General features: G+C 27.2%; 1 protein-coding gene across 9 annotated transcripts in view; it reads right to left on the bottom strand.

Annotated features, from left to right (window-relative positions):
- Nucleotides 1-12,594, bottom strand: part of LOC132942494 (potassium channel subfamily T member 2) — a 176,224-nt gene that overhangs the window by 11,425 nt on the left and 152,205 nt on the right. For 8 of the 9 annotated variants that reach the window (XM_061010917.1, XM_061010921.1, XM_061010923.1 and 5 more), the window contains 14 exons: nt 9,046-9,120; nt 8,886-8,969; nt 8,720-8,814; nt 8,468-8,651; nt 8,205-8,369; nt 6,892-7,092; nt 6,610-6,827; nt 6,321-6,470; nt 6,041-6,249; nt 5,787-5,945; nt 5,581-5,731; nt 3,571-3,639; nt 3,302-3,407; nt 2,291-2,535 (listed from right to left, as the gene is read on the bottom strand). In XM_061010917.1, coding sequence (XP_060866900.1) covers nt 2,291-2,535; nt 3,302-3,407; nt 3,571-3,639; nt 5,581-5,731; nt 5,787-5,945; nt 6,041-6,249; nt 6,321-6,470; nt 6,610-6,827; nt 6,892-7,092; nt 8,205-8,369; nt 8,468-8,651; nt 8,720-8,814; nt 8,886-8,969; nt 9,046-9,120 — 2,111 coding nt within the window. The remainder of the gene's footprint in view (nt 1-2,290; nt 2,536-3,301; nt 3,408-3,570; nt 3,640-5,580; nt 5,732-5,786; nt 5,946-6,040; nt 6,250-6,320; nt 6,471-6,609; nt 6,828-6,891; nt 7,093-8,204; nt 8,370-8,467; nt 8,652-8,719; nt 8,815-8,885; nt 8,970-9,045; nt 9,121-12,594) is intronic. The other variant, XM_061010922.1, reaches the window with a different exon arrangement.

Raw genomic sequence — 12,594 nt, 5'->3', positions numbered from 1 at the left:
TTTAACAGCACATCTCATACCATATATTTTTAAAAACTTTAAAATTAATTTTGCTATTTTTATTGAATTCACATAACATAACACATTGCTTCACTAAACTATGTGCGGATTAAGTTATGCAATGTTGCGCGTTTATTCGTATTCAGTCAAATTATGATATTACAAGATTGATGGATTTTATGGTTACTTATTTTCCGGATAGGTAATAACTAATAACTAATAATTAATACCTTGAACTAATAATGATATTATTTCAACTATTGTATTATGATTCGTTAAAAATTGTGAGGGTGCTTAAATAATGTTAAATGATGGGTTGGTTTGATTAATTCAAGAATACAAGATAATATATTATTGCGGGTCTATATTCTATAAATCTATCCATCGCAAAACCAAAAGCCAATTTTGTATAGGGTTTTTCGTATTAAATACCGATACCTAAATAAGTGTGCCTGATCCACAAAAGATTCTTCGTTATTGCCTCTCGGTCGTCAACATTTGATAACAGAAGTTTTATAATTAAAAAACGATAACATAATATTCTTGAACAAGTGGGCTATAATATAAAATATAAATAGGACTCAGAAGCTATAAGAAATAAAAAAAGGAAAATAATGCATGTAAATATGCACGAAAAAAATTTTAAATTATGCATGAAAATATGTCAAATATGCAAAAAAGTCTGATAAATATTCATAAAAATTCAATACTACAAAAATATAATTTTATGTTGTTTTTAATTTGCACTAAAAGAATTAATGTAAAATTTGAAAAATAAATTTACAATATTTAAAATATGGCGGACAACTTTATGTAATTTTTGATATTTTATTTAACTAAAAAAATGGTTAAAAATATATTTGAAAAGATAGTTCATCGGAATATTAGTACGATAGAGATTACAAGCGCATCGCATCGTCGTTTAATTAATAGTCGACTGCGACAATAACAATAAATACCTACATATTATATTAAATCATATTGAGTTATATAATATTCAATATTATTATTCAATTATGAAAGGAAAAGATCATTTATTTTTAGAAAACATTAAATATGCATATAATATGCTTATAAAAATCAATAAATATGGACTTTTCCCCCGAAATTGACAAAATAATATGCAAAGTGTATGGATTTTAAATATTCATTTTTTAAACTGACCATTGTATGGCTCAGATTTCTAGCTTGGTGTGCTATAAGTAGAGAGCATATAGAACAATATACAAGTCTTGCAACTTCCAAGTCCTAATTATAAATATGGGCGGACGCATGGTTTGTATAATATAAATGTTGTGAAAAATATCAATTTGATTTAATTGTTTTTCTTTTGTGAACTAAATAATTGTCCATATAGTCTTGATCTCAAATTAAGTAATACCCATCCTGTATCTGTAACAAGTCATTTGTCAATGTAACCTATTATATTACTTGTTTGAATAAAACTATTATACGCTTTATTTTTATTGAATCGTATTTACTTTATATTCGCCTATAGCATTCATACACGTTTTAAGATACTTTTATAATACATCCAGCCACCTATAATATATTACAACAAATAGGTACCTACACTAGTAAGTTTGTTTATCAATAATTCATCAAGCTGTCAGATTATGCACGTATTGAATATCCTGTCAGTATCAGATACGGCAAACATAATATATATTATAATAATAAGTTTTGTTGAAATCATTTTTTTCCAGAGCTAAACAATGTATAATAATAATATTATATAATATATATGACGCCATATGAGTTTCTCATATATGTTTATATATATATTTATTACTTATATGTTTTATTTATCTTCACATGTTATATTATACTAGTTTAACTGATTTATGACACAATTTACAGTAGATATAAGCAAAGGGGTCATGTACAATGTACATTAATACACTACACATCAGGAATGTCAAATGCGCGGCATTCGACTCTTTATTTTTGCGACCCTCGGCACACCAGAATTATTGAACAATTAAATGAAAATAAAAAGCAAAAAAATATAATACGGTTCTCATTCGAGTCGCACTGTGTCGGAGAGAAATACATTTGGTATACATTATACTATTATGTAGTTTTTCCAGCAAGCATTTGTTGTAAAAAAATCTTTTTTTTTCAAAGGGTGTTTTTATGCGGCCCGAATAGTATTCTATTCAATATTTTTGGCCCAGTCGATAGGTCTGTACGTTTGACTGGCCTGCTGTACATTACATTTTTAAATATTTTTGACATTTTATTATTTTTTTGTTTTCATTCTATGCTTATTATTGTTAATCAGTCTTACCAATCTATGGATCCCAACATCCAGTAAACAAGTGGGAAGTATGAAATGGCGTCTAGAAACGCAATATCTGGACGTCGTTCTAATAGTATGATGATCGGATTTAAGGACGTTTTCGGATGAAAGTGTGCCCTCAATGGTATGATGAAGTTGTAAATTCCATTGGATGCGTAATCGGCAGCTAAAATTATGGTTTTATTTTGCCAATTGTAGTCATTGGCGTTTCGGTAAGAACAATGTTCACATACCTGTTATTATTAAAATTTGATTAAGTTTATTGATTTTGTTTTGATAATTGTGCATACAGTATAAGTGACTGGTAAATTAATTGACGATATACCATTTAATAATTGTACATATGTAATTTATATTTTATTTCTTTTATGATGCTAAATAAAAAATAAATGAATAAATTATAAGAATTATTATAGTATATAAAAGTATATAGCATACCTAGTACTTAATTTTATTTTTGACCTTACTTTATTTTTGGTAAAATAATTTAATAATAATATATTTCTGTTTAATTAATTTAGTAATTAGAATTCAGAATAATCGGAAACTAATTATTTTATAAAAATAATGTAGGTACACTCTCCACTGTTGTATGATATGATAAAAATTAGTTTCAGAATTTGTAGTTTACAAATTATCTTAGTTTAATTAATGAAACTCTATGTATTTAACAACAAACATTGACAATAATAATTAATATTTTTGTATACCAGCATAGTTTAAGATAGTTCTTGCCTAGTAAAAAATAATATTATAGAGCTTTAATAATTTTATAAATATTGATAGATATTGTACCATCACTATCATTGACTTCTAACATTTTGGACATACTAAAACCGCAACGGTTGTATTTGGGTTTAAAATTATACGCTTAGTATTTTTAAAATAAATTTGACTTTCCGTACAACTTTATAATTATTAGATGAGTGTGGTATGGGACATAATATGAAAAATCTAAACGTATACGTACGAGCGTGTGTCATAAAAAATAATATTTACCTGGGCGAGTTGTAGACAACACAGCGGTTTTTTTTCTTTTAATAAATAACACAATGTGGGACTGACACCTATGTACGGTGACACTGGTGGGAATCCTTTGACTATTCTATATAAATAAAAAAAATAAATAATAAAAATAGTAAAATTAAAAATTAAATAAAAAAAAAACGTGTAACCGAAAAATAACACGTTTTACATTTATGATGTTTTGGGTCGACGGTTTTAAATTTTTATTTAACAGAATGGCATCACGTTGCATAAACACTTGCCTGGTCCACTCAGCATGCCAAACAGGCTGTGTGTAAACGTCTTCCTCGCCATCCGCTGTAACGCGGAATCTGAGTTTTTAACAAACATGCGAAAAAAAAAACAATGTACAAACGAAATCGACATGCAAAATATTACTAAGTCAAAGGTTTCATCTGCCTAAAATATTATATGGAAAAAGGTAAGGTGAGATATTATTTTTTATTTTTATATATTACTTTTGAGCTCGAAAAATAGTGAGTTCAATAATGACTATTGTATGACCTATATTATGTATCTATTGAAAATGTGTTTATTTTTTAAATGTCAATGTCAATATGTCATTCAAATATGTTGTGATCTTGACTGCGTTTCGTAAGCGATAGATAAAATACTAAAAATAGAATAAATTCAAAAAAGTTTTGATTAATATTTCAATCAGATTTGAAAATCGGTCACGTTGTATTATTTTTAGTAAAAATAAAATGTAGAAGTCTTACCATTATGCTTAAATGTTAAGCAATAATTCTTATATATATGTTAACACATATTTTCTACCATACTGATTCCATTGCGTAAATGCTTATTGCTGGCATATTATGAAATAATTAATTTAAAATATATGTATTAAAAAATGACGAATTTATATTATTAACTAAAAAAAATAGTTGCAAAAATATCCTATGTCATATCATATTATTTAAAAACGTGATGTGATTATAATTATTATACAATACCTATGTATAAGATAATTGTGTTACTGTCAAAGTGTCAAAGTTGATATTTTTGACAAAAACCAAATTTATTAGACATTATTAATAAATACTAGCAAAGCTATTAGACAATGTTGAAAATATATGTAAAACTAATAAACATTAACTCATCTTTATTCTTTGCATATTATGTTACACCAAAGGATAATGACTAGTTTTGTCATTATTATAGTACATTTGCCACACAATACTTTAAATGTTTTCTTAGTTTTCTTAGCTTTTGTCTACAAACTAAATAATATTTACAATAGGTACAAAAATGCACTTTTTCTATTTTGATGATTTATTATATTATTACAACCCTTGTTTTTAGTAAAAAATATGATAAGAAGAAACTAAAAGCAAGGAAATAATTTTACATCATATTATACATTTTTATTCCGATTTTAAGTACTTCATTTATTTTATATATAATAGTATTAGTTTGATATTTAATGTCATCAATTTACATTAACTCGAAAGCGTCTATTAGAAAAAAGTTAAAACTACAACTTAATTGAAACATTGTTAAAAAACTGAATATAAGATGTAATTTTATTATTTTTCAAAATTTTAGAAATATCAATAACTGTATATCGCCAAGAAACTTTATGTACCTATAATGACTTAAATTAATAATCCCGTGTAGTATTTTTTGTATGAACCTTATGTATTCTTAATTTTTTTTTTTGGCTTCAAAGTATTTTAAAATATTTGTTTTACAAGACAGTATAATAAGGAACATAAAAATATTTTCTTACAGATTTTTTCTACCACTTTATTTTTTATACACCAGGGACACTTTATTTTGTTCAGTAGAAAAAAAAATAAAGATAAAGAATTTTTACTATATTATTTCAATGGGTTCATCAAACTTTATATACCTTATTCAAGAATTTATTAAACTTATTTACTGAGATAATGTTTACATTTGCTACTAAATTATAAACTTCTATAGTACTAAACTACTTTTGAAATTGTATTTTTGATTGTATGAATCAGCTTGTTATATTACATTTTATTTTTTGATACAATCAAAACTACAAATGAAAAATATTTAACTCCAATATATTGGTTCAATATAATAATTATATGTTATAGTAACTGTGAATTTTAATTTCAGAACCCATCAATATTCGGTCAGTTATATTATTCAAATCAGTAGGTCATCACCCTCAAGCAAGGATACAGCGCATACTAACAACCACACAAAATCAAAATGCATGAAAATTATAAAATATATTTTACATTTGTAACTTATTTTATTTTGTATATCCTTACGCTATTTTTTCACTCGGCGATCTCCATGGGACTTCATCTTCGAGTTCATCTTCGCTTTCATCTCCATCTTCTTCTGGGGGAGGTACAGATATATTTAATGACGAACCTGTTATATTTTCAGCGACTGGTAATATACTTGGACGGCGACTACCTAAACACAGAATAGTTTGATTCTTTCCTCTATACATTTAGTTGATCGACATCACCTCTTCTTTGACCCAGCACTTCAGGGCTCAATAAATTCGGGTTCATATCCATTGGCTTTGGGATATTCAAATGATTACCTACGATTGTCGGTTCTTCTGTTTGTTTGTTTTGGAACGTATAACTTTCTCTAATAGTTTTTTGAACTTCGGTGGGCTTATCTGAAATTGAAATATGTTATAAATTAAGATACTATATATTGTCTGTACATAAACTAGTTAGTACTGGTTAAATGTAAATAATACTATCAACTCACCATTGTTTAACATACTATCAAGATGTTTTGAGGGCGCAGAACCATTATTTGAAACAACAAACGATGAATTTTCTTCCTTATTAACGCTAATGTAATAACATATATCGGATTTCTTCATTATATGCCTAGGACCAGGATTTAAAAGTATCGTGTCTTCATAAAACTCAGGTAAATCGGCCGGCCGCACACCCACTAATGATACACCAAACCTGAGATTGAAGTGAATTATTATTATTTCCGTTTAAATTATATTTTATTTGTATTGATTGTGGTAATGTACTTTCGATGTGAATGAAAACTTGCATATGTGAAACTTTTGCCTTCGTATTCACCGAAAAATCTACTGTCTCCTAAAAGTATGTGGTAGATTTCATTTCCTGAACATCTACCATACAGCCTATGCCATTCCTCTGGCGAAGTCTGACCTTCCCTGTGCACAAGTTATACAAATTTTACATAGCAGTTAGTACGTTTTACAGTGAGACCATTATTGTAAAGCTGTCGTAAGAAGCAGTTCTTAGGGATTATTAAAAATGGTTTTTTTTTTAAATTATAAAAGTAGTACATACTGGCCTCTACTTGTGTGCAGTAGAAGTGTTACTAGTGTTGATGCTCCAGGGCATGTGCAGTTATTAGCAAGAAGAGCATATTTAAGCTCATCCTCACATACAACAAACTCAGCAAATTTCACGTGTAATTTATTTTCTGGTCGAAATATCTGAACATATTGGGGTACAGTTGGAGCATAGTCCTTGACCGCCCACGAACGTAGGATTGTGTGTTCGTCCTTATAATATATAGCACGAGTTATAATTTTATTTTTAATAAATTAATTAACGAAAAATATTTACTGCAGCAGTTTTGTCGGCATAATTTCTGGCAGCCAAAACAAAACAAGCTTTAGCGTCACTCATTCTAGCTCTGGACAGATCTCCATCTTTCAAACACGACCCTTGAATATAAATAACTCTTTGTGCCCAAATAGGTACTTGGAGAATCATTCTCATTGTGGTGTCAAGTTCCATTGGTGATAATAGGACCACAAAATAGTCCTGATAATAATAATTTTAATAAAAAGTTTGTATAAATAAACAGTATAATACGTTGTAATCAATTACAATTCTATAAATCTATAAGTCAGTTTATTCCACAAACATTTTGTTTTTGAAGCACATAGGATTATTTAATTGCTTTGTACGCTTGTAAGACCTAACACTTGGTTTCAAACTTTCAAAGCCATTGCTGAAAAACTTGATTTGAAAAACAATCACAAGTTGTACCCCAAATGTGTGCATATTTAGTATTTACGATGAACAGGTTATCTAAATTAATTACCTACTATTTTTTAAACCAAGTATTTTTTTTTATAAAAAAAATATCAAAGAAATGCATTTTAACTAACTTTTAGGGTCGACCCCCATTCATATAATTATATTATAATACCATTAGATACATAAATAATTGAACTAGATCAACAAAGTTTAACGTATATTCTATTTTGTAGTAAACATTAATTATAGAATAAATTTGTATCGTTCACAAATATGACATGGTGTTAATAAATTGTTGTGTTTGTGTATTGATAAAATTAATATTATGCTTAAAAATTCAAAATTATCTTCAGTCAGAAAATTCTGAATGTACTATAATTTTAATCATTAAAATCTCGCACTAAAATAATGAAGTAAACGTAATTGGATATTATTAACAATAATATTATGCTTTTTATACAAATTTAATAAGATGTATCGTTCTTCTATATACCTACCTAAGTGTATAAAAAAAATCGTGACTTCTAAAAATCAATGTCTATAAACAACGTGCGCTATTAAACCGCGTTTACATAAATATATAAATACGATAGAAAAACATTTAGTTTTGGTTTTGATTGGACCATGATTACTATTAATTATAATAGAACAATTTATTAAAATGCGTAATAATTTAGAATTTTATTTTAATCTAACTTTCGCCGTGACAGTAGATATTATTCCTCGTTATAGTTTAGTAGTTTAACAAATTAAATTTCCCACCTTCAAGCTTAAAACTTTAGAAATGTAGCTAATATATTATGCTACATATTATACAGGTGCATACGATGTAGCTGTTTCTATGGATTTTTAATTAAAACTAGAGCCGATTAATATTATGACTATACACCAACTTGAAGTAATGGATGTGCGTAAAATTCATTAAGAAAATCCATAATTGTGTCAGCTTGAAGAGTTGTACTACAGACGACTACATGTTTTTCAGAATGTGCTCTATGAGATGAATAAGAACCACCTAGTTTCTGTCTCTCCATCCACGTGAACGCCAACTGTTCGAACTATAAGTTAAGACAACAAACACAGTATAATATATTAATTCCAATTAAATTTATTAGAACATTAAAAGTGGATTTGACTGAATGTGCTTAAATGTTACTTGTGTTGGAAGAACGATGAGTGCTATGCATATCATGACAACCATGTAGAGCTGTGAAGGCCAAATGTCTGGCACGAAGTCACCGTATCCGACCGTAGAAAATGTGACCACCACATAATAAGTAGCCTGGAAGAGGCTCAGATGCCGATGGCCAGCTCTTTGGAAATGCTGAATACCACATACACTATATACAGTCAACATAGTCATAAGTGGTTGTTACTATTTGGCCTGTGATTATAACTGAGAACTCACCTAGTGAATACTAAACAGAGAAGAGTGGCGGAAAGTATCATCAACTGCTGGGACAGTGCTGATTGAGATTTTTGCATGGCACGGTGAAGATCATTCTGAAATATAATTTTGCGAAAACGAAAACGTAATAACATTGTTAACGATAAATTGTATAATATTCACTGACAAACATATTTTCTAAGGATTTTTTCGCCAACCAACAGTTTAGAAACACTGGTATGAAAAGATTGATCAATGTTGGTTGGAAAATCTGTAAAATAATAATATACAGTTGCGTTATTGACTTATCCGTCATAAATAATAAATAATAAATAATAAATACTAACTGTGAAAATAAAGGGTACAGTTGTGATCAACTCTAAAAGGAAGTGGAATGATAGTAGTTGTTGCATTACATTTCCCTGAAATGAAACAAAAACATAAAATGGTACTTATTTAACTTATACAATATGCTAAGCTCTATTACTAGAACGTCGTCAATTTAATGAAGAGAGATCAAAATATAACTTTCCAAAGTCCCAAATAACCTCTCCAAATGCCTCAACACTTAACCTCTAAACATCTATAACCTACTGAAATTTATCAAAGACATCAATTTATACAATCAGAACAAAATCAAAATGCACATATTTATTCTTTTTTAATTTTTAACTGTACTTAATTACTTATTTAATTCGATGTCATATAAAAATAATAACTTATCTATAATGTACCAAAAACCCATATGTAACGCTCTAATAGCGGCCAATGACCATAATGCAATCGAGGCCTTGTATTTATGATAATAATAAAAAAAATGATAAATACTAAGCATTTTAATACATTTTAATAAAGTATTTTTTGTGTTGTTTTTAATTAAAACCATTCGAAATTATAATAATTATAATAATTAATTTTTATGTTTAATACATTTTAAAATTATAATGTGAGAAAACCATATACCATTAATAACGGTCCCCATAACCTAATATTATTTTTGTAGTTATAACGGTATAAATTATAACTGTGAAAAATATCAAGTTTTATACATTTTTACATGTGTACTAAAATTAAAGGTGTATTATAATAGCGCCTTATTATTTGGATAGTTATTATTCCATCGACGTTTTAATAATGTCTTCATAGTAACAAAAATAATCAATATCGATATGTTATGAACCGAAAATATAGGTCACGACTTAGTTCTATAAATACTGGTTATTTAAATAAATTATAACTATGTTTATTATAATATAATATTATTTTTTTTTGTAAGTGTAACCTACACCCGTAAGTAGCAAATAAGTTTATTCTCCACATTATACTCAAGTCAATGTGAAATATTAACGGCTGATACTCAATTCACACGTAAGTACCTATCGTGCACGCACCGTAGTTGAGTTACGCAAATTGCCGTTAATAGCGTAGTCTACTACGAAAGACCGTCTCGGGTCTTCGAGACCATCTGAATAATATGTATGACGCCTGGCTGGCATTCTAAATGAGTAGAATCAGGCCACTTTTCGTGGATTACCTGCCACTTACCTACTCTACCCTTCTACATTTCCCCCCCTTTTTTTTTTGCTTTAAACATAAAAATGCTCTCTGTTGAGAATATTTAATAGTATTTTCGTTTGGAAAATATTAGTGGATCATTGTTTGAATTTTGATAGAAACCGATTTACGAAAGAAGGAATTTTCATAACCACTCGTGTATTACAAAGGTTAGGAATGCAACGTATGGGTTAAATAATATACAGTTAGTTATAAATAATTATATATAGACAAAATAATGTTAAATTAAGTATTTCCATCCAATCAGAGTACTTACGAAAATACGTTTGAAGCAGGTAAATAATTCGAGTAATCTGAATTAATATTTATATAACTATTTCTTTTACTTTATCGAAATGTTGTACTCTCACAAGATTATCCTTCGATGTGCTTAACGTGCTACACTCATTTTCAAAGTCAATCTTTGTAATTTAAATTCTTTCAAAGAAATTAAACTTTTTGAAATTTTTATGTTAAAGTAATTTTGTAAGTATTTGGCTTATTTTATTTAAAAGCTCACATTTTTTTAAATTTAAACCTTAAGAAGAAATCTTAAGAAATCTTAAGAATTTTTATATTATTTTTATACTTTGACCGATGATGTTTTGGCTATTTAATGGTAATTTCCTACGATGATACTTGACTGGTGAAATTGAAAAGTCTGGTTTATGTAAAAATAGGGTCGTTTTGAAGGCATTAATAAAAGAGATATTATTTTAGTTCAGCATACAACTACTTATTAGATATTTATAAAATTATAACTAATGAATATTATATTTTTGAAATCTGTATGAAATTCTACTTATTTTAGATGTAGATAATATACTGGAAAAAACATTTATGAAATAATTAAAAATGTAAATCGTGTAATTATTTTAATAAAAACAATATTAATTATTAAATTTATTATTTTAAACAAATTTACATGACGTGTATATTTTCAAAAGCTTACAACACTTAAAACAATATTGTTCTAGTTGAAGAATAAAGTAGGGTATATACTTTAGAGGTTCAATGTCAACATATACAGTTAACAAAATATATGTAAATAATATAATAGCTTCTTCGTAACGGAAGAAGAAAAACATTAATATTAATAATATTTTGTTTTAGATATACCATATACATAACTGAAATATATCATTCGAATACATTTTAAGAATAAAACACCACATAAGAAACACGCTCACCAAAAAAATCTATGATTTACAATCATAAAAATATATAAATTTGAATTTGTGTATATTACCTAGATCTTCAGGTTACAACATTCTAAATTTGATTAATTGTAATACAAAATTAATCAAGAACTTCTATTATCATAAGACACATACAATATCAAGTTATAATAAAATAATTTTTTTTTAAATATTGATGTACACTATACTGATATACATTTTTAAATAAATTTTGGATTTCATCATATAAAACATCAGAGTTAAAAAACACATAATATCAAAAACTATTGAATATCGAGGAAGTAAATATCCAATGTACTTTTTAATGACGTACCTAGTAAATGTAATATTATATTACGTTTTAATCGTTTGATATAATATTCATTTTTATATTATTCCATTGAATAAACTAATATCGAACTGCTTTCGTAATAAGTCTAATGAATGACAACAATTAATAGGTCTTATAAAATTAACAAGCTATACATTTATAGAGTAGAGGAAGTTTGGTGTTGTTTACTAGTTTCACATTGAAGTGAAGCCAGTAATCTACTATTATTTTTACTTGAAAGCGATTTCAAATTACTGCCTTTAAAAACTGATTTTAATTGGAGCTCGCTTTAGTAAAATTAATTAAGTTAATTGCCCTATACAAACACGTTTAAAATCAGAGTTTTAAGCAGAATTATTTTGCAATGCAATAATAAACCATTGAATATTCATAATGACGATAATATTATTATGTACTCTACTCTGCTATTATGCGTTGAGGTTAATGAAGCAAAATTCGGTTTTTGTAGTCGATCCCAAAGGTATATTATTTATATTAACACGGTTGTACGGCATATAGTGTAGGCAATATAGACACATTATCATAGACAAATTTAAAAAATATAATTTTAGTAATATTTATCATAGAAGTTCATTTGGAATTTCGTACGCATTTTATTTTATAATAAATTAAAGACAAAATTCGAGTAGTATCTTAGTTTATATGTACTCGAAATAAAACAAATCTTTATAAAAAACAATTTAATAATAATATATTATAATATTACCTATATAATGTTATTTGTGATAAGCACAATTTCATATTCATACAATATGTTACTTTGTATATGACACTTAATTAATCACACTACAACTTGCATAGTGAAATTTCAA

The sequence above is a fragment of the Metopolophium dirhodum genome, chromosome 4 (assembly GCF_019925205.1).
Source record: "Metopolophium dirhodum isolate CAU chromosome 4, ASM1992520v1, whole genome shotgun sequence".
Lineage (NCBI taxonomy): Eukaryota > Metazoa > Arthropoda > Insecta > Hemiptera > Aphididae > Metopolophium > Metopolophium dirhodum.
Note: the sequence above shows the minus strand (reverse complement) of the source record. Positions and strands in the feature narration are given on the sequence as shown.